Below are 23,451 nucleotides of genomic sequence, written 5' to 3'. Positions count from 1 at the left end.
GGGGAAATCTGATAAGCATATAAATGTGGGCATATTTATATAGAATTAGTGGAAATGTCCCATAATGCTGCTGGTCCTGGGTTGGCCTTTCAAATCTGATGCCTGTAGTTTTCATTGGAGCATCAAGAAATGCGGGTTTGATTACCTACAAATACTACCAAACTTAAGGTTCGGGCCTTAAAGCCTCTGGAAATTTGTCTTGAAATTCTAAATAAGAATATCTGAAGCTTCAGCTGGCGCCAATTTATTACGAAACTTAATTTTCCTTCAGTGAGCTGAACAGGAGGCCATCATGGATTTGGGTTTCCAGTGGCTTTAAGGCTGCACAATACCTCTTATCTGTCATTTTAATAGCTTACATTTAAAAAAAAGCCTGAAACCAAATTTAATTGAAATGTGTAAATGCGTTACACAGCACGTCCAGAATCGACCACCATGGCAGAAGTCGGACACCTTGGTCATTTCTGTGGGTTAGAAATCTGTCCTTTGAAATCAGGTGGACCCAACACGTTGACTGACACCTGGGATGTATCCCAGCATGCATCTTGCCCTAAGGGCCCCCGCCGTGGGCTGTCATTACCATATCAAAGGCCACTTGGGCGCCGTGTCTGGTCCGTAGAGAAAAGAAGAGCCTGCACTTCAACAGCCTCTCGATTCAATTTTTCACATGGAGACATTTGAATATCTATGGCAGGAGATGCAGATGGATGTATGACACACACACACACACACACACACACACGTAGACACACACAATCAGGTGCATTGTTATGCTCACACGTGCGGGTATATAGTCGATGCACGTATGTATACAAGTTCACACACACAGCATTGTTTTGATCTCTTTATGATTTATTTTGCTCTTTGTGATGAAAATTACAGGTGGAACACGGCACCATGGTGAACAGGCAACCTTGATCCAATGTGTGTGTGTGTTTGTGTGTGTGTGTGTGTGTGTGTTTGTGTGTGTGTGTGTGTTTGTGTGTGTGTGTGTGGTGTCTCATGAATATTCCCCTTCAAACGCAGCTCTGTTTTCAGGCACCTGGGCAGGCAGCAAACAACAATACTGTGTCATTACGAGCGATGCTATCACTCTGCTCTCCTCCAACCACACGAACCACAGACAGGAGTATATTCTCAGTGAGGCCATTATGAAAGCCGTTCATTGTGGTTCAGTGGGGAGAGCCAGACAACAAGCAACGCTGCTCTATTCAACAACATCTCCTGCAATATTGTGAAATGAGTATGAACTCGAAAATCCAGATTATGTGCTGTAGATAGGGATTATGTGGAGATTACATTCCTCCATACCGTGCGCTGGATAATGTGACAAAAGCACAACTTGGAGAGACGGTTTGAATCGGTTTGTTGTATGAAAAGACGAGCTTACAGTCATGTTTAAACAAGTACAACAGCTTTAGTTAGGATGGCTGAGATTACAGGAAAAGACAGCATACTTATCTAAGATTGGGAGCTCAAGAGTCTAAGGTTAGAGGCTGTAATTATTCATACTATAGGAAGCAACTTTTTGAGATTTTGAGTTTTAAGAAAAGTGACTTAAATCAGCTTAAGTCAGCATCTCTATCCAGCCCTTAAGTATGACCCTTTTGTACAAAAATAGACAACATTTAAGGTTAATTTCCACCAACGCATCTGTAAGGGTGATTAAAGCCTCTTTCCCATTGGTCAAAAAACACGTTAACACCGTGAGACTTTTTTGCTTAATGGGAACGGTTACAATCTGCATTCAGACACGGGTCAAATGTGCAGTAGACCCGGGTAATTATCGCCTCGGCTCCGATCGGCGTTGATGGGAACACAAAACCTGTGTCGACACGTTAATTTCCGACGCGATGCTATGCTCCGTCTGTAACTTCTGCGACTCCTCGTCATCTCAGCTACAAATTCTGCCCGTCTCCGTCCGAGCAGCGCTCGAACATCATTCCAAATTTGTCGTCACCGTGTTTGATAAACAGACTGAATGAGTAATACAATAAAGGCCTTACCACCGTAACATCTTCACTGTTTAACCCTGTTTCTGACACATTTGTGACGTCAGATGGTGACACAGCAGAAAAGAGACCGACAGGAGTATACTTCACTGGCAATGGGAAAAGAGACAATCGGCAGCCATACGTGGGTCTTCCCGGGTCTGAAAAACCTGCGTCAATGTGCTAATTTCGGTGGGAAAAAGGTCTAAGATTACTAACTACCCAATCCCACCAAAATTTGCACCAGCTGGCGAGCTCCCTCCTCTCCGGCTCAAATCAGCTGCTGTAACATGTCATACTTTTAGAGATCGGAGGCCACAAGCAAGTATTTTTTGTGTACATATGAGTGTTGGTTGCCTGCTTTGTATTCTAACAGCGTGAGTGTGTTAACTGATGATGGAAGGGACCATCTACCATTGTTGTGTTTTTGTTTCATTAGCTCCTTCCCTCCTCCCTGCCTCCCTCTATTTGTGAAACCGTTCTCTCAGACAGATTGGAAGCTCCTTGATTTGCAGTGAACAAAACGAGCTGGCCGGGTTGGAGGGGGATTAGTGCCACTCCAGGACAATTATAATCTGGTTGCTGCCACGGCAACCTTATCTCCAGCCTCCCTCCCAGCACACACACACACACACACATTCTCTTAATTGGACGCAAGTCTAAGTGTGGAAACAACAGTGATGTGTTCTCTGTGTTCAATGGTGAAGCCACGAGAGGTAGCGGCGGTCAGACTGGAGGAAAATGGAGAGAGCCTGAAGTCATTTAACGAGCAGCAGTGTGTCGTACGAGCCGCTATGAAGGACTTGAATGAGCATGATTGAGATTTTAATGAAGGCTTGTAATCTATCAAAGCTACTGTGGAGTCACTGCGAGCAATAAAACCAAACATCATAGTTTATCTCCTCGTCCAACAAACGCACCGCTGGGAAAGAAATGGACTGTTTATCATTTAATGTCATTGGAATATACACTCAGCCACCACTTGATTAGGCACACCTCTACAATCCAATGCAATGCAACCGATTAGCTCTGCCATTAATTCTACTTTAACACATTTGAAATGAACGATTGTTGCCACGTCACCTTCTTTGCTACACTGCAGATATAAAAGTACTTGTAAAGAGTAATACTACCTTTAAACATGGGCCCTATTTTCTTTTACTTATTTTTGGTTGTAAGTTACAAATAGGTACAAAAAGTTGTTTCAGTTAGCTACTGAGGCCGTGTCCACACGAACACGGGTATTTTTCAAATCGTAGGTTTTTCTCTGCGTTTTGGCCTTTCGTCCACACAAACGCCGTTTTAGGTCACTGAAAACTGATTATTTGTAAAACTCCGGCCAGGGTGAGCACTTTTAGAAACTCAGTTTCCATGGAGACGTGTAGACGGGGTAAACGGCGTTTTTGGCTCGTGACGCCAGGCTGTGCGCCGTTATCTGCTTTGTGAGGCGTCACACATGAGGCGACATTCCTTGCAAAATGACGGACAGTGATGCTTAACAGGCCTTTTTACATCTTTACGCATATATGTACCGTTTAGTCTACTATATTGAGGAACAAAGGCGTTGCGATAAATGTTTTCAGACTTTTGATTGGCCGCGATTCTTCTTCTTCTTCTTCTTTGTTTTTGCGTTTTCGTTTGAACAGGGGGGTTTTTATAACTGTGTTTATGTGGACGGGGTTTTTTTTTTAAACGAAGGAGGCAAAAACAGTGTTTTAAATAATACCTGTGTACGTGTAGACATGGCCTAAAAGTACCTGTTTTTAACCACTGACATGCTTAGATTTGTATCAGGTGTCTCGCAACATTTCAGAAAGGATATCTTGTTTGTTTAACTTAAGTATCTATTAGTCATTTTTATTCCAAAAATATGTATAAATGGGTCCAGGTTTAAAAACACTAAAGGTCTAGTATGAATGAGTGTGCCCTAAGCGGACATGCGTCCATACATTTTATTTGCTCCGTTTTCCTGTAATAATTAGTTAATTTTCAGTTGTTTTCTTGAGATCTCGACTTATTTATCTCGTTATAATGCCATGCTGCCATTTTCCACACTAACGAGGTAAGTTAAGCCGGTTTCTATGTTTGTTTTGTGCTTTTGAGATACGAGTTATGATCATCCGACGCTACGGTGGTGCAGCGTTGTTATCTCGAGATAACGCAATAAATTAGTCGAGATCTCGAGAAAACAACTGAAATGACTCGTCATCACCAGAAAACAGAATAAATCAAATGTATGGATGTCCTCTTAGGCCAATTGAAAAAATTGATTGTTAAACCAATGTTGAACCTTCTACAAGTTTGGGTTAAAACTGTTTTCAGATGATAAACTGTCTCTGATTTAATCAAGTGTCCTCCTTGTTTATTAAATCACCTGCACTTTGTCTTGGAAAAGCACCATTTAACGCACCGATCGATATGCTTACTGAAGCTTCCAGAGAACCAAGAAAAGGCAGCAAAGGAGGAAATGGTGAATTACTGCCTCAATTTCTCAGAAACACAATCCTTAAGAAATTTGGAAATGTGGTCACGAATCTTGAATGACCCAGAAAGAATGAACAGCAGGAGACGGGCTGACTCACTCAGACATTTTGGCTAGACATCAATGCTGCTGAAGGACGACACTTTGGCTGCTGCAGGGACTGAACCTTTTATACTGTATCGTCTGCCTGGATTCTCGCCTTTACATGGAAAATGAAACATATCTGTCTTATACACAGAATTGACTTCAGAGTCTTTATGGTCAACTGATACAAATACTAGAGAAGATTCCCCCACTAGTTGGCTATTTCTGGACAGGCCTCCCTGGATGTACAGCTGTTACTGCACTTTACTTTATATATATATATATATATATATATAAGTTTGTCTGTAATGCCGCTTTGTCTTTCAAATGTAGCTTTTGGTATTAAAGACTCACTTTGTCAGTGCCAAAGAAGCTTGACCTGCAAATATGAAAACCCTGGGAGAGGATTCCTCTAACAGGCAGTAGAGCATAGAGCATGTTGTCTGTAACCAAGTTTTAGCTTCACATGTAAATAGACAGAGACAATAGCTGTGTCCCAATTCAGGGGCTGCACCCCTCGAAGGATGTATTTCAAGGCAGCGTCGAAGGCTGTCCGACAAATGCGTTCGACAAAAGCGTCTTCCTTTTCCTGGTACACGAAGGATCTGTCGGGTGCATCCTTTGTGGCCCAACGTATCCCAAGATTCATTGCGTGCCAGTTGAAACGAGATGGTGGACTCTCAAGCAGAATAATGGTTTCAACTCGATCGAATAGCTGGCGATACAATTCTTAAGAAACGTATTAAGAAACGTAAATTTATCTTGAAAATAATCGATAGTTATGCTAGCTCGTTATCCAGCTAGCTACCTGTTGCTCGGCGACAGGAGCGGAGCTTTGTGACGCAAGGGTAAGGGCGGGAACAACTGGTGACACAAACAGTAAATCCTCCGTAGACCAGACCGTCTCACTTCAGTCCTTCGAAGGATGCAGCTCGGGAGTTGAGACACAGCTACTAAGTGCCCCCAAATTTTAAATCAAGGCTAAAACAATTTGACCTTTGGGTTCTTGAAACATGTTGGAAAAAAGCCGATTAAAAAAAACCCTATTTCCCACAGATAAAGAAGACGCATTGATATACTCTTTGATGTGGATCCAGCATCCCCATTGCACTTCGAATGTTGGAATATCAGGTGCATAAACTTCTACAGCCCCACAATAATTTACGTTCTTTTTAACTGTTCGACTGTTTTGTCTTTATTGGTTTTATTGCTTGCTATTTTTTCCCATTATCCCTTGCTGCTGCAACAACTTAATTTCCCCACAGGGATCAATAAACTTTCATGTTATCTTCTTTCATAGAATCACTGAAAAAAGAAAAACTGCCTGACGAATAAGCACAACAGTCAAACCTGCAGGCTTGTTAAAAACCAGCTCCCAGAGTCGAGCTCGGACGTCAGCAAGAAAACAAATCCTCCCTCTCCTCTGCACTTTTGAGAAACTAACTTTTCTTTTTTGTATTTTTAACCTGTCAGCTGTGATGTAGTATGCTAATATTCTTATTTTACAGCGTATGATAAAACTATAATAAACACCGCATGTGGTGATGATGGATGTTTTGTTGCAGGTTGCGACTCGCCCACAGCTTTTTGCTATTTCTCTATCTGGCAGCCTGTGATGGAGGGATTTTTCTCTGCTTCTCTCCCTGCCTCTTTCTTACAACAGAGCTTCGATTGGCCATAATTGGCTCCTGTTTGCAGCTAAGTATTGATCACCACGATGGACCCTCCATTTCACCCCTCCTCCTCCTCCTCCTCCTCCTCCTCCTCCTCCACCCGCTCAACTTCTCCTTTCTACCCTGCTCTCTTCTTTTCCAACCGTTTCTCTCTCAGACCTCGCTGCTGCCACTTTGATAAGCGTGGTGAATGGCGTGCCGTCATCGGTGCAGACTAACTCTTGAATCAATAGGCGAGTGCAGACACTCAGCAGTCTATTTCCCGCAGAGATGGTGGAGAATAGCAATGCTGAGAGATGAAAACCAAAAGGGGAGAGAGGCTGAGAGATACAGGGAGAGGCGGCGGGGATGATGGAGTGGGCATCAAACATCAGAAATGTTTAGATCTTCTTCTTGAGATGCTCCGCACTTATTTCCATTGTTATCCATTGATTTACACAATTATAAAAAAGCACAGCATACAGTAAAAGGTGAGTATAAACTGATACATGGATATGTGTTTTCTTGTGAAATGCAACCAACCATGCTAGGCTTCATGAAGATGTCGTCTTTGCAGGATTGTATGTGATTGTCCCGTTCCCTTTTCAACACAGTGCTTCTGTTGACAACCAAATCCTCAAGAAGAGTCTCCAGCACAGAAGCCTGACCTAACCCAACAGCAGTGTAGGACCTCACTTAGGCTGCATCCTCAGTCCTGTGTTTTGTTCTTAAGGCTTTACTTTGCTTTTTAAGCTCAGCATTCAAATCGCACATCCCATGTACAGAGGCTGCGGTCCTCGATGCTGCGGCCCCAGGTTCGACTCCCACCCTCGGCCCCCATATGCTGTGTCTTCCCAACTCTCTCTTCCCCTGTTTCAGACACAATCCACCGTCCACTCTCTTTATTAAAGGCATCCATCCATCCATTATCTATACCGCTTATCCTATTCAGGGACACGGGGGGGCTGGAGCCTATTCCAGCTGTCATTGGGGCGAAAGGTGGGGCACACCCCGGACTGGTCGGCAGTCAATCACAGGGCCGACACACAGAGACAAACAACCTTTCACACTCACACCAACACCTACGGGAAATTTAGAGTCACCAATGAACCTAATGAGCATGTCTTTGGACTGTGTGAGACCCCGGAGAGAACCCACGCATGCAAGAGGAGAACATGCAAACTCCGCCCAGAAAGGCCCACTTGGTCCAAACCAGGGTTTGAACCAGTGACCTTCTAGCTGCGAGGTAACAGCACCATTGCACCACTGTGCAGCCCTGTTAAAGGCATAAAAGGCAAAAAAAAAAAAGTGGCGACTGAGACTTTTGAAAACAATGAAGCAGACACTTCTTGTTTGCTGGTTGGGTTGTATCAGTTATAACATGACAGGGGCCGTTGACCTTGTTGTCTCTGCTAGCTCCTGTTTTTCAGTTAAATGCTGCCTGCATGCACAGGAGGCAAGCTATTATTTGAGCAGTTCCAGTATGTCCAGCTGTGTTGTTGCGCCCAACCAGTGGTTAATTTGGTTGCTTACAGCAACACAGTGTATGTGAATGGTCATGTGATTTTCAGGCGTGTTAGTATAGGCAAAGATTGGTGCTAAAACATTGACTGGACAAAGATAGTTCTCTTTAAAGATTACTCTTTTAAATAAAAACAGCAGCATGGACGTAGCTCTCATGGCTGAGTGGTTGAAATCCCTTCAGCAGAGTGTAAACTGATGTACTCACATCGGTCACCCCGGCCTCCAGGATGCTGAGCTTGGCCTCCTTCTCCAGAGCAGCTTTCTGCTGAACTACAGAAAGAGAAGAACAGAGAGGAAGAAAACATCATTTATCAGCTGGAAAACGTGGATGGACGGACGGACGGACGGATGGACAGACGGACGGATGGATGGATGGATGGATGGAGCCTGTGTGTTCAAAAACAAGCATCATTGATTTATTAAACTAAATCAGCTGAACAATCATCTCCACAGTTCAATGTATTAGATATTAATAACACAGGAACACAGCTATGACTTTCTAACACAATCTACAGCACTGTACTCTGACTCTGTATATACAGTTTAAACTGAATAAACTTTAAAGTTGGATTAATCCCCGATGTCCTCAATAATGTGCAGTCTGCATCCATGTGTGCACAGACGCTGCTATTAATCAATAGAACGACTTCCACCAAACCAGCTTTAAAACTCTGTGCTTGACTGATTCACAGAAAATCAATGTTTCCTCCTTTCCCCTGAGCTTTAAAAACACAACGTATACACAGCCGAACCAGAACTCCATTGATCCCAACTCCTCGGAAATGCATTTTGGATTTAAAACTTACAGATAAAGCATCCTGAATGTAAAGTGTTTGACCGTCAGGAGGTGTAGAAACAATTTGAACATATTAATATTCGAGCTGTAAGATCGGAGAAACTTGGATTTTAGCAAACAGGTGGTGATGTCATTTGAACACGCCCCAGACATGAACATTTGCTGAATTAAGCCCACGACACCTCTGCAGGGCTCTGCAATAAATGCTGCTGTTACAGAACCAAATGAGCTATTACTGTTGCATATCTTGCCTTTATGAATATGAATTTTTCACCTGACCCGCCGCCAGGCAAGTATTACAACAAATTTCCACGCAAATAGAATTAAAGCGTGCACAGAGCTCTCTTTTTTCATCACCTTAAAGGGAAACAAATGAAGGGCTGCAATTGAAATACACGGCGGAGCACATATTAAAGCCAGAACAAAATGTTATGGAGAAAAAAAAGAAAGGATACATAATTACATTCACTTTACTTTGCATCTGAATACACCGATGTGGAGACAGAGAGCCAGTCTCCTTTGTTGACACACCAGGCAGATGAAGGATATGCAAATAGCTGACTCTGCTATAGTCTGCTAAATTCACTAACAGCTTTTAGAATCTGTTTTCAATCTGTCAGAGCATAATTCGCCATGTTCCCATGTGTTGTGCAACCACAGCCGCTGACCTTAAAGGCTCTGTAAACTTGGCTGAAATAGTGAAAATGCAAATTAGTTAAGAGTCTCTTTAAGCATCCACAAAATACAAGTAAAAATCAACATTCATAACTTTTAGAAAACCCAGTACAAAACCAACTCACTCTGCTGTCAAGGCCATTTCTCAAGACCGTGGAGGCGTGGCTGATCACAATTTGATTGACATCTGGCTGGCTATGCTAACAACAATGGTGCATGTGACACCAAGCATGTAGTTAAGCCCTTGATGTTTGAGTCGTAAGATTCAGAGAAAGAAACAGAAGCACTGCTATCCAGAAAGTGGTCAACGAATGTCGAGTTAAGAAATACTTCCAGGTCACTCGTAACAGTTTCACAGGCACATGCGGTTTAGCTGAGATGAGAGATAGCTCGTTTCCAAAGCTATGAAATCAGTGCCAAAAGATGGCACTGCAGGGGCGCTGGTTCAGCTCAGTTGGTAGAGCAGGCGCCCCATGCAGGGAGGCCACAGTCCTTGTTGCATTGATCGCAGGTTCGTCTCCCGGTCTGCCAGTCATCTGGTGCATGTCAGCCCCCACTCTCGACTCCCCACTGATAAAGGCAAAAAAAAAGCTAATGCAGTGCTAGTCATAGTCGTTGTATTAAAGAACTTATCAGCCACCAGAATAGATCCTCCCCCTCTGCAATAAACTAGCCCTGCTTAAAATAGACAACTACTGAAAGTCAACACTCAGGAGCTGCTAATCACCTCATGCTGGATGTAAACAGCCCAATAGCTGTGCTACTTTTATGATTGTTTCGCGTACTAAACTGTGATTTTTGTAACAAATATCTGAACTTCAACCTGCCCAATTCAAAGCCAAAAGTAGGCAAGTTAACATATAAAAGACAATATTGAAACTAATTTGTATTACTTTTTAGGTGCTTAAAATATGCCCAAAGGACCCTGTGCTGCAACCTTCGAAGGAGGCGGTCCACGGATGATGCGCCATTCGTAGCCTGCGTAGACCGCTAAAGCCGCACTGAAATGAGACGGTCTGGAGGATTTGCTTTTTGCGTCACCAGCTGTTCCCACCCTAACCCTTGTGTCACCAAACGCAACTCCTGTCGCCTAGCAACAGGTAGCTAGCGACCTAACTAGCTCGCATAACTGACGTCATGTAGCTTAACCTATTCTTTTAAAGATAATTTGTGTAAAGGGCCCTTTCGCCACCTATTCGACTGAGTTGAAACCAAAAACCTTTACATCTAAAAGTGTATTCCTCGGCTGCGTAGGAGTCCGCCAACTCATTTGAAGAAGCGCGCAATGAATCTCGGGATACGTCTGGCGGTGAAGGATGTACCTTCGTGGGCCGGGAAAAGGAGGACGCCATTGTTGGCCACATCAGAAGGAGGCTTCGAAATGGGACAGCCTTCGACGCACCGCTGGGACGCTGTAAAATACGCCCTTCGAAGGATGCAGCCCCTGGATTGGGACACAGTTCCTATGTTGCATAATCAGAAGGCTTTTATGGATTTGGGTTTCAAGTGACTTTAAACACCCTTGTCTATATAAGGAAAAAAATACTGTCATTTAAAAGTATACTTTAGGTTTGTCTCTTATGCCAAAAGATAACTCTATTCAAGGTACAGACATAAAGTGTGTTTATGATTCAGGCAATGTGATGCACTTTGGAGTGAATTTAATGCAGGTATTCATGAACTACAAAAATCATCAGGTTAAATATCCCGAAATACAACCACTGAAGTGTTATATTTTCTCATAAGGAATGGGCTGACTGGTCGCGGTCCAGGCCCCAGACAGAGATGTATGAACAACTCGTCTGCAACAGCCAAGTGGGCCGACGTGTCCTAATAATGCTGTCAGCAGGTAGCGACTCCGCACTCAGCTCTCTTTAGTGAGAAACAGAAGCTGAAGTGGCTGAATTGGTTTGTCAGCGTCGCCTCTTCTTCTGTTCACCGAGGAGCGTCTGGACAGATTTCTGGTTCAGTGTTACACGTGTCGGATGTTGCCTCTCGTACCGGTTCTCCAACCTCTTCAGCGTAACCCGGTCTCAGGTGTTTTTCATCACTTGTCAGGGTTGTTGTGACATCACTAAAGTGGGTGTGGTCAGAAGTGCAACATGCCTAAATGGTTTAGCGCACAGAGAGCAGTGCAGCAGCTGAATGTAAATATGTAGCTGCACTGATTTATTTGCTTTTTTTGCAATAATATGACTTTATGCACGGCTGTAGCCACATTACGCTTCTTAGCTGCACTTTATTCTACGATTTAATGAAACAAAATGTATCCTTACACTCCCCAAAATGACAGGAAAGTGACTCTCCACTACTTTGGCTGAACAGAAAGCAAGACAGTTGCTGGTTGTTCAATGGCTGCTGTACCATTATGACTAATTTAATAACTTTTCTTTGCCTCTGCTGGCACATCATGTGATTCCAATGAAATGAAGTCATACTAAAGAGGATTTTTTTGTGTAATTTCCAACAAACTGAGGCTCTTGTCCCTTACTTTAAATGAGGTGCCAAATTTTTGTTTTCCAAATTGTTTTAAAGGATTAATTAAGTTCAAATGAAACACATAGCAGAGATGGTAAACAGCAGGTAACTCTGGGACCAGACTCAGTCAAACAAGTAAAGACTGTTGCCTAAAGTGACTTTGGTAATTGGTGAGGCAAAACCTATTTGACTTGCATCTGCACCAAAGCCTAATTGACAGACGCCCTCTCTCTCTCTCTCTCTCTCTCTCACACACACACACCTACACACACACATTAAATTCCTGACACAGAATCAGAGTAAAAAGCCTGATAGACCCAAACACAAACAAACATGAAAGCGCTCCACGTGATTTTTGTTGGGATGGAATCAGAAAACTGCAAAGCAGCAACACAAGCGTTCGCCTGCCTCCCCGGAGTGACTTGCCACGCAGCCAGCGAGCGTGACTACATCACAGGCGGCGAGCTCGCTCTAATTAATGAACAAGTCTTTGGACCTCCCAACGCCACGCCACTGCGGCCTCTCCGAGATGTAGCCAAGAGCTATCCAGACCATCCAGTCCTCTCCTCTCCTGCAGACTACAAATGACTCCAAGTCGGTGAGAGCACTGCTCGGGAACAGGCGGGCCGAGGTGCCTCATTTGTACCCCAGCGTGCTTTCTCTCCAAACCTCAAATTGGACCCATTTTTAAGAAGCTGCAATGGGCTGGGTGTCGTGATCAGACCGACTGGCGACTTTTCTTTGAGCCTGGCTGGCAGTGCGGTGTGAAAATAAGCCATAATGTGACAAAATGGGAATGAAGCAGTGATTGGACTACAGACTGAGAGCGTTGACGGGAAATGATCTATACTCAGATTATTCTGTTTTTTCCATCACAAGACTATTCCATCTTCCATCGTACCTCTCACATACATTTGGACTGCGGGGAAAAAATTGGGCCTGGAGGAAGCAACGAGCACCAAATCTCATTTCTACAAAAGGGGCCCCTTTATTTTCCCTCCAAAACACACGGAGGCGCTTCATTTGTCACCCGGGCCGCCCCTGTCCTGAATTTTGCTTTATGTTAACTCAATGTATCTGAGGCGCCCAGAGGGAAACACAGCGAGTGCCGGGGATTCAGAAATGCTTCATTTTTCACTGTGGACAAAAGGGAAAGGCCGAGGCAGGCTCCACGAGTCCTGGACCAACAGAATGGATGCTTTTACAGCACAGAGGGGTCGTTATTTCAACCACTAACCACCCCCACCCACCCAACCTTCATACCTCTCACTCAACCCTCATGGGTACATTTCAGGAGCCGTATAATGAGAAGAAAACAACAGCTATACTTCAAAACCGAAAAGGCAGGAAGAGCATCGCAGAGCCATCACTGCAGTGACACAGGAGGGATGTAATCACATTAGTTGATCATGTGAGCTACGATCCCTCGGCAAATTAAAATATATCGATGGATGGTTTATCCGTGCCCCTGAAGGAGCTGGTCCAATGCTCCCAAACATCACCGAAGGCCTTGCAGATAACAAAAAAGCCAACAGGAAACATACACACTGCAGCTAATTAAAAAAACAAACATGAGTAAAGTATTGCAGCTAAAATAAAATAAAAGCTTAAAGTAAAAAATAATTACATCACATTACGTGAAGTTCAGTCACAGGTAAGCTTTAGGTAAATGACTGTAATCATATCTTCATGACATGAATTACTTTGTCTAGATCGATAACTGTGTGTCAGGGCAAATGGCCATGACATGTGGGGTTCCACAGGGGTCCATTTTGGGACCCCTATTGTTTGATCTCTATATGCATCCGCCATCAAATTTCACTTACACCAGGAAATCATGGACCTGTTAAATCTCTGTGTAAGTGTATATTATGATCCAATCCCCAAATGTATTTATTTGTAATGTTTGCAAAACCTAAGTTTTGTGTTTTTGTTTTTAGAAAAGGAGATTTTGTTAATGCTGACTGAAATAAATAAATAAATCTGTCTGTGTGATCAGTGTTTAAACAGAGTCATATTATGCAAACAAACAGAAGATGATAAATAAAATATAGAATAGTTTGTCTTTCGTCTGTCGAAGGCTTAGAGTTACATTTTTGATTCTTGATTGTTGTGTGTAAAATTAGGAAAGTAGAAAATACAAAGGGTGTTTCTAGGTGTTTGTGATGTTGCTGGAGGTTGGTTTAAGTACTACCTTTTTTTAATCTGCTGTTAAAAGTTACAAGCAAAAGTTTTCTATCATCAGTCTCAGGCCATGTCTACACGTAGGCCTACACGAGTATTTTTCAATACGTAGCTTTTTCTCTGCGTTTTGGCCTTTCGTCCACACAAACTGCATTTAAGGTCACTGCCATTATCTCCTTCGTGAGGCGTCACAAATGAGGCGACATTCTTCGCAAATGACGGACGTGACAAAAACAGTGATGCTTAACAGGACTCTTTACAAGTTTACACATATATGCACAGTTACTTGTCTACTACATTGAGGAACAAAGGCGTCAGGATAGATTTTTTTAGACCTTTGACTGGCCTCGATTCTTCTTCTTCTTCTTTGCATGACCGGGTTATATCACCGCCTGTTGGTGTGGCGTGCTCATGACAGCGTGTTTTTGTGTTTTCGTTTAGACAGGGATTTTTTATAACTGTGCTTGTGTTTTGATGGGGTTTTTTTTTGCAAACGAATGAGGCAAAAACTATTTTTTCAATAATAAGCGTGTACATGTAGACATGGCCTCAAGTGAAAAAACACGTCTTTCTTTCACTTATAAGTAATCTAATACTTTGCTGTTTTCCTGCTAATATTACACATACTTTTACCATTATTACTGGCTTTATAGCCATAAATCTGTTTTATCTGTCGTTGTTGTTCTCTTTGTCGCTGTGTCTCTATCCTGCATCTCCTTCGATCCCACTTTTCGGCCCATCCAGTCGAGGCGGATGTTCAACATGAGCCTGGTTCTGCTCGAGGTTTCAGCCTGTTAAAGGAAGTTTTTCTGCCAATGTGCCAACGTTGTACTAAGTACTGCTCATGGTGGATTCATGTTGGGTGTCTCTTTAAATAACAAAGAGTATAGTCTGGACCTGCTCTTTTTGTAAAGTTCCTTGATGAATTGGCGCTATACAAATGAAAATGGACTGTTTGATTGAAGTGCTAGAAATTCTAACTTGAACCATTTTGCTTTTTTCTGTGACTAAGAGGAAATGTTAGTTCAGACAGTTACAACACTAAGGGACTACTTTTACAGGGACGGTAAATGAAACAAACTCACATTTCTGTAATGGATTGAACATTATGAGACACAGAGGTAGACAAAAAAATGTGAACACCTCTTGTAAGAGACCAAATGTGGTCCGATCACACCTGCTGCTGCGAAGCTGTGTTGGTGCCAAGTGGTATTTCTCAGAAATAAAAGAGGACATCAACCGTTTGAAAAATGAGTTTTATAGCAGAACTGATCCTAACAAAGATGGATAGATGGATTGACAGATGCATAGATAGATAGATGGATAGATGAACTCTTCATCTCATGATCAAAACTGCAATTCATCATTATTTCTGTCAAAACAGATTTGCCTGTCGTTTTCTCAGAGGCGTCTTAATTAGATATGGTTTCGCTCTCACTTGCATTAATTTGATTTCTGATATCAACTTTTCAGCCTTCAATCTGTTCCTTGTTGATCCCTCTCCCCCGACATACCCCCGCCCCCCCTGAGTGTTATTGCCTGCAGTAATCTAGGATGTAGTATCAACCAGCCGCAGCGGCTTGGGTTGTGTTTAAGTGTGTGTATGCTTGTGTGGGTGGGGTCAGGGGGGGCTTCATGAAGACAATGCCATATGTAATTAAATTCAAAAGCAGGGGGCCGAAATGGCATCAAGAGCCACCCGGGGGACGAGAGACCATTAACAGAGGAGAGAAAGAGCAGGAGAGAAAGAGAGAGAAGACAAGAGAGAGAAAAGAGGAGTAGAGAGGGTGACAGACAGATGGGGGAGACTAAATGAGAGGTGGGAGAAAGAGTGAAAGAGACAAAGGGGGAGGAGGCGAGAAAGGGAAGAGGAGAAAAAGAAGAAAGAGGAATTGATTGAGGAAAGACGAAGACGGAGGAGGGGATGGAAATGGAAAGAGATGGAGAGGACAGGAAACGGAAGGAGAAGAATATGACCAAAACGAGTCTTAAACTGCAGATATGATCCACGAACAACATGCTGAATTATGTGTAGAGGAAGTTGGTTTTACATTGTCGGATTGAAGCTCAGAAACGTGTGATCAATACCACAGTCCTGTGACTGTACCTCTGTACTCCTCAGATAAGGATGAATATTTGCTTTGCCAGTAAATATTCAGGATTAGGTTTTTATGGAGGTAGAGCTGAGGTAGATTTAGGACCCAAACCAAAGACCAGTTGGATATTTCAGGAAGAGAAATAAGACATAAACCTGTCAACTAATTTAGACGTTCAACGTTTACTTTATGTAGATTCAGTGGACACGAGACAATAGGACAGAAGTAATGCAGGTTAACAGCGCATTATCATGTAGTACAAATTCAACATTGCAATGAACACAGATTTATTTTCCTGAAAGTGCAATCCAAGAAAACACAAGCACACAGGTTCATCTGTGCCAGATTTACGACCTATTATTACATTTATAGTTAGGCCGAGACCTCCCCATAACAGAGGATGAAGCAGAAATCTGGTGACGTAGTATAAAGAATGATTAAGACTTTCCCCAGGAGATCGAAGTTTAAGTCTGATATTACATGATGAATAAATGTTACTTATTTTAAACAGTCTGCATTCTCTCAATGAGGGCATGCCCTCAATGATTTCTCGAGGTTAAATAAAGGTTGAATTAAAAAGTATCGTGAAATGCCTATGTCAGTATATATTGTGATCCAGGTTTTCTCGTGATAATTTTCTCTATCAATCTAGAAACCAGAACAACAGGCTGGTCACTGTGACATTACAGAGCAGGACATGCCATGCTGCCATCGCCCACACTGATGAGCTCAGTTAAGCCTTTTTCTATGTGTGATTTGTGCTGTTGCAGCTCTGGAGATACTAGTTACGATCACCTGACGTTATGGTGGTGCAGCTTTATCTCGAGTTAAATAGATAAATAAGTCGAGATCTCGAGAAAACAACCGCAAATTACTCGTTATCATGAGAAAACAAGTAAATAAAATGTTTGGACGTATGGATGCATGTCCGCTAAGGGCTTCCACAGTAATTTAAGTATTGTATTAATTTTAACCAAGTTGTTTTGGTGCCGTGGGTTAACCAAACTATGAAAGGTTCACAATGTTACACGTATTTCACATGTTTGTACAGTAGGAAGGATGTGAGGATGTGTTGCCTGCCGCCTGTTGAGGCGCTAATTAAGGAGACACTCCTGTGGGTGCTGTTATAGAGAAGAAAAACAAATGACCAATGTGGTCTTCTGGGTTGGAAGACTTTCTTTGTGTTTTTTAGCACTTAGTCTCTAACTTAGGGCGGGTTCACACCAGCCTTGTTTAGTCAGATTGAACCGAACCCTGGAGCGTTTGACCCCTCGGTGCGGTTCGTTTCGAAACTCTGGTGCGGACTAAACAACCGGACCGTGATCCGCTAGAAAAAGACGGGTCTCAGCCCGTTTCCAAACGAACAATGGTCCGGTTTGATTCTGGTGAGAACGTAAGCGGATTTAAAGCAGGATCAAATAAAGGAAGCAAACCATAAAACTGTGCATTGTAGTATCTTTACGGGTGCTGACATTTGCAGAGACACAGCACCATGACAATACGACTCACTATAAAGTTAACATCAGGACACTGAGTCCAAGCCGCCCACAGTTGATGTTTAGTTGAAGCGTTATTGAGTTACTATTCAATAACAAGCATAATGTGTTTGTTTGCCTTGTTGTGCTGAACACTGTTCATCGCTTTAATTGATGACATTTAGCTCTCTGCTTCTGCTCTGTTTGATTCATTCACACCTTAAAAGGCAGGTATTAAACACCTCGATTAGTTTACATAAACAATTCATTAAGCTGATATGACACCAGGGACCCCGGCAGGAAAACATATCCCGTCCACCCACAACAATTAATGACCTCGCATCAGCCGCCGCCTCGCTGCGCAGAGACAGGAAGCCGGTAACAAGCGCTTATGAGCAGATCACCGCTCGCACCAGGAAATTTAAATCCAAATATATCAGCGAAATTTCTTTAACCTTTGTTTTTACCTTCCTACACTGGCCTCTTGGAATTCAAACAGTGAACAGTCACTCAGCCGGAGCAGTTGGGAAGTGTGTAAAAGAGGTTTTCTTTCTGAGGGGGAATCGTCATAAAAAACTAATACTCTTCAAGTGGAGGTGACCTTTGAGAAATTGAGTCCTGAGTCATAAAACCCAATACTCCACAAATGGAAGTGACCTCCAGCGTGAGAGGGAAAGAATGAAATAAAACTCAGAAGAATGGGATGACAAACTGGGCAAATTTTGCCTCCAGTCTCAGCTGCTCCCTACACTGCTCAGGTACTTTCTCCTGACACTTACCTCACCCAATGAATACAATGACTCATATGATATCTCCTGAAAACATATGCACAATTTTTCATGAATAATCCTTCGAATGTAAGGTGTGTTGTCCTCCCCAGGTGGTCAAACACCAACGCTTTGTCAAGCATCTGTTTCAAGCTCTGGCTACTTCCTGTCTTACATGTAGATCTGTTTTAAGGTACCTTTAGCACCGCTTTTCTTTCTTTCCTATCCAAGGGTGCTTTCAGCTTTGGTCCGGACTTTCAGACTTTACTCTGAAAGTCTGGTTCGTTTGGACAGGTGAGAACACGCAATCGACCAAACCACCAGAATATGGCCGCCAGAAAAGACCGGACTCGACCCTTTCCAAACGAACCACGGTCTGGTTCGATTCAGGTGAGAACATAAACAGGCTTAACAGTAGGACCTAACACAGGAAGCAAACCAAAACATGGTGCATTGTGAGTTGTTGACGGGTGCTGACACTGGCAGAGACAGACGCAAAGCCAGGCAGCAAGATGAGTAGAGGACAGACGTGTGGGAGCGATGAGGAAATAGAAATATGAACTGAGCAAACAATTTGACAAATGCTTGTTGAAACGAGAACACGGAGGTGTTCAAACTGTTCAGTGAAAGGAGAGAGGATCAGATCAAACTGTGTCGGTTAAATGTAAAAAAACTCAGACAACAAAACATTAAAGTCTGCGATCTGTTGTCTTACTGTCGAACATTTTGCTAGCTCTGGTTCCAGGTATCCTTTTTCTCCTCTCTAACATGAAGTTGAGGTAAATTGGTTTGTTTGATCAAAAAAAAAAAGTGATGTTGAGTGTTTGTTTGACACAGCACTTGAACCTGGTCCCCCGTCAAAAGTCCTGCATTGTTTGAGCCGTCTCTCGCCCCCAACTCAACCCTTTCCCTAACATGTCCTTCCTCCCCTCTCCGCTCTTCTCTTTCTCCTCTACCCTTTCCTATCCTCTGCCTTCACTTCCATCTCCTTCCATTTTTTTTCTTATCCTCTTCCCTCCCTTCCCTCTCCTCTCCCTGTCCCCCATCCTTTCCGAAGCAGAGTGTTTGTGGGGGGTGTTTATGGGGCTGATAAGTGGCAGATGACGATCGCTTGGCACGGCCGGAGATAAGGCTGCCAAAGCTGAGGACGCCATCTATCAAACCTCCCACAGCCGAGCCAAGCGTCACCCAGCCGAGGAGCGAGGAAAAGGCAACAGCTCTCCATCTTCAGGCGCAGGAGGGACTCCCTGACAGAACGGCTGACGTGCGCTGGATAGTTCCTGTAAATAATGCTCAGTGTTTGTTTCAGCGCAGGACGGGGTGCATGAGGACGAGTCAGGTCAGGTAAGACTGCAAGAGCTGCAAAATCTCTGCAAAAAACGGATGAAAAATAACTTGTTGCATGAGATGTTGCTTTTTTCAGAATTTCGGAACATGATTGTTGTTTGTTACTGTAAAGTTTGTAACTGTTTTCTGCCCTGTGAAACACTGCTATAACCATATTACATAGTAATGCGTCACTTCAACACAAAACATGAATCCGTTTCACCCTGTTGTGTTACAGCATCTCATATGAAATGTCAAGAGAATTATGCTACAGCATATTGCATAAAAACTTCAATGTTAATACCTGTGAGAGAAATGATTTTGCTGTCAGAGGTGATAACACTGAGGAGGAGCGAGGAGAAAAAGCAGCAGGAGGAGAAGAAGAGAGGCCCCACTTACTGCTCCTGACAGAAAAATTGACATGGAAAGCCAACACTTAACGCCTCCCTCCTCCATCACTCTCCCTCCATTCCTCTATCTCCTCTATCTCCCTCTCCCGCTTCCCTCCCCCTTACTCTCCCTCGCTCTCTGATGGATGACCTTTACAGTACATATGACTCATCTTCTCGGCTGCCTGGGTGAGAGAGCATCTGAGAGAGGGAGGGGGAGAGAGCCGACAGGCAGCCACTTGCTCTCCTTCGCTGTCTGAGCAGCAGGTACTGCAGGATGGGCTGGTTCAGACGGCACGATGACATAACACCGAGTGGGAGCGGAACAGTTTGACATATAAAACACTAAAAATATACAATTAGCTGTGAGTGCGCTGAAGCAACCATATTAGATTTTTTTATGAGCCTGAATCCCGTCTACCTTTTGTCTCCAGTAAATCAATCTGCTTTGATCCACCAAAATGCATGTTGTATGTACTGAATATTAAATATCTCAAAGCTAAGAAAACATGTAGGGCTGCACCTGACAACTATTTTGATACTGTCAATTATTTCTACGATTAATCGATTATTAATCGAATAAAAAGAAAAAAAAGCTCAATTTCAGTTCAAGCATTATATTCAAAACACAAAAAATATCTTGTTTTCTTGTACAATGCAATGTTAATATATCAATAATGTAACTCAATTAATATCTTGTCGATTTACTGAATAATAGCACATGAAAAAGGAAAGTACAGACGAGGCCACTACAATAAAAAAAAAGGACACTGGGGATGCAGCATGAACTGAGTGTAATCGGGAAATGTAACTAACCAAAATATATTCAATCACTGCTCAAGTTTCTGCTGTGAATAAATAAAAGATTCACTTTATTCCGTCTCTGACTAATGGCATGAAATATAAGCGATAGATTAGTGTCCGTTCTGACGGACAAACACACAATTACAAGTGAAATTAAACACAACGTGATGACAGAATCACTCTCCGTCAGTTTTCTCTCCATGTTGTGATGTTTAATGAAGCCGGGCATTAGCTTTATCAAGAATTAGCGTTAAATTAGCTTTACCGGTGGTGTTAGCTTATTACCACAGTATACTGTCCTCCGCAGAAAATAGACAGAGTTTCAGACGGTTACGTTTGTTTTTAAATGAAACACAATAAATGAAAGTAAAATATAGCTGCATAATAAAATGTCAGGATGTGAAGCTCAACTGGAATTAAAAGCCACAGCAGAGCAGAGGCTCTTAAGCAGTGAGTTAAAACTTTAAAGGATCTGGGCGGCTCTGATATTAACAGGTAGACGGCTCCACAGATTAGGAGCAGCCACCACAAAGGCTCCGTCACCTCTGGTTTTGAGCCTGGATCTTGGAGCATCTAGAAGCATCTGATGTGTTGACCTCAGACTCAGATAAATATGATGGAGCCAGACCATTTAAAGTTTTAAAAACAGGTAATACAATCTTAAACTGGATCCTGAAACTGCCAGAAGCCAGTGAAGAGAAGCCAGCACTGGTTTGATCTCGTTGTCTCTTCCCAGTCAGAAGACGGGCAGCTGCATGCTGGACCAGCTGTAAGCGACAAAGAGACGACTGATCTACACCAACATACAAGGAGTTACAACAATCCAAGCGAGAAGTAATAGACATGTGAATGACTCTCAAATTAAGTTGGAGGAAGACAGGCCTTTACCTTTCCCAGAAGTCTCAAAGGAAAGAGGGGGGTTCACTACCAAGCAGGATTTGCGGTTTCCGAGGTAACTTCAGGGTTAACTCCGAGTTTTCAGTACTACCAAGGTGGTTCACTTCTCACCGGGGTAGATCACCATGGTAACTTACGCTGAACACCTAACCTGCTCCGGAGGAGGTTATGTCCGAGATAAGAGATTAACCTGAACTCATCACCACCTACTGACCAATCAGGTCTCTTGATTCAGGAGCTCTGTGAGCAGAGCATGAGAGGGAGGAGGGAGAGAGAGCGGTAAAACACTTCCTCTTTACTGTCGGAGCTTTTAAAATATATTCATGAAAGATATTCATTGTGCTTTACTGATGTACATCTACAACAGAGACTGCTTCCAGCACTGAAGCCTGAAGTACTTTTGTACTCATAAGATATGAAAGTAAGCATTCGTACTGCTTTAAATTGTGCTTTTGTTGGCTGTTTATTTTATATTTGCTTCATGGGTCCGTTTGATACGACTGAGAGAATACGTCTAAATCTGCCACGAACGTATTAATCTCATGTAACACACGAGTGTTATAATATCATGCTCTAATGATGGAGCAGTGATCAGGGTCTGCAAGACAAGCCGCTGCCTAAAATCCTTCATCAGGTTAAATGACGATGACTTGAAACACTCAAGTATCATCTGGTGGTTTCTACATATGCAGCCATCTCTGAAGCGCTCCAGTGGAGCCACAATGTTATTTTGCTACATGTTAGTGATTGTTCTGAGTATGTGATCGTGAATATAAGACGTTAATATTCTACCCTTGTCCTTGCTGATGGCCCCTTTGTGGAAACTTAAAAGCAAAGTTGACTCACAATCAAAAGGAAATTATAAAGAATATGAACAAAGTTTTCTCTACAGGCGTCCAGACAGTGTCACCGTGTCTTAACCCATCTGGCTATAAGCACATCTTTTTTGACGGGGGATTGATACCCTCACTGGCTCTTCTAATTTGAAATGCTCAGATGTACACACGGCTTTGTCTGCGTATGTGTGTGTTTTCGTCTTCATGCAGCCCGCTGGCTTTACGCTGCAGCCAAGGCCAGGCGGCTCAGCAGTCAGGCAGCGGGGGCTCTCGTGGGGGAACTGTGCAGGCTTCTCCTCCGCTGAAACTCCACTTAGAGGAAATATCCTCTATTATCACTGGAGGGAGGACAAGCAGTCCAAACGCTGGAGGAGAAAACCTTGAGCTTTCAATCGTTTTTAGCCGCCTCCTCACTCCGCCTGTACAGCAATCTATCTGCGAGACGCTCGAGGTTGTTCATCTTGTTCACATAGTGGCTACTTCCCCTGGATCTGTATCGACTCAAAGTCATGACAAAAAAGCGCCGCCTTTGTGAAGGAAATATTGGTAAAACATGCAGCAGAACTGACCCTGGCTGAAGACAGTCAATAGAGGAATTGTTCTGCTTTTCTGTATCGACTAAAGTTTTGAAAAGGAAGTGTTCAGTTCAACTCCCAGAAAAATAAAACGGTTTAAAGAACCTAAGACCAGGAGAAATGCCTGTGTGTGGAAGAACTTCACCGTGAATCAGGTTTTTGTAATTTCATGTTTTCACTCAAAATCAGCCACTAATTGTTCACATCATCTGAACTCACTGGGTGCAATCAATCATGCAAACTAAAAGAATTCAGAGAGAGGATACTTTTTCCAAGGCTGCAAATCCATCGGCATCGCTCTTCACAACGTGATAGACAGATTTTAATGCAAGGATGTCTCAGACCAAGTTATAGCCCTTTAAAAACATCGTGTCAAGTTCTATCGCATTTGGCAACATTGCTCAGGTGATACCCTAACTT

The 23,451-nt window shown here is 43.0% G+C and overlaps 1 protein-coding gene across 1 annotated transcript in view; it reads right to left on the bottom strand.

Moving 5' to 3' along the window:
• LOC138611799 (receptor-type tyrosine-protein phosphatase N2-like) overlaps window positions 1-23,451 on the bottom strand; it is a 199,014-nt gene that overhangs the window by 97,222 nt on the left and 78,341 nt on the right. The window contains exon 10 of the mRNA XM_069685040.1: window positions 7,939-8,003. Within this exon, the coding sequence (XP_069541141.1) occupies window positions 7,939-8,003 (65 nt within the window). The remainder of the gene's footprint in view (window positions 1-7,938; window positions 8,004-23,451) is intronic.

This window comes from Semicossyphus pulcher, unplaced genomic scaffold (assembly GCF_022749685.1).
Source record: "Semicossyphus pulcher isolate SPU_LCO1_2020_fin unplaced genomic scaffold, fSemPul1.0.p SCAF_7, whole genome shotgun sequence".
Lineage (NCBI taxonomy): Eukaryota > Metazoa > Chordata > Actinopteri > Labriformes > Labridae > Semicossyphus > Semicossyphus pulcher.
This window is presented reverse-complemented; position numbering and strand designations above follow the sequence as displayed.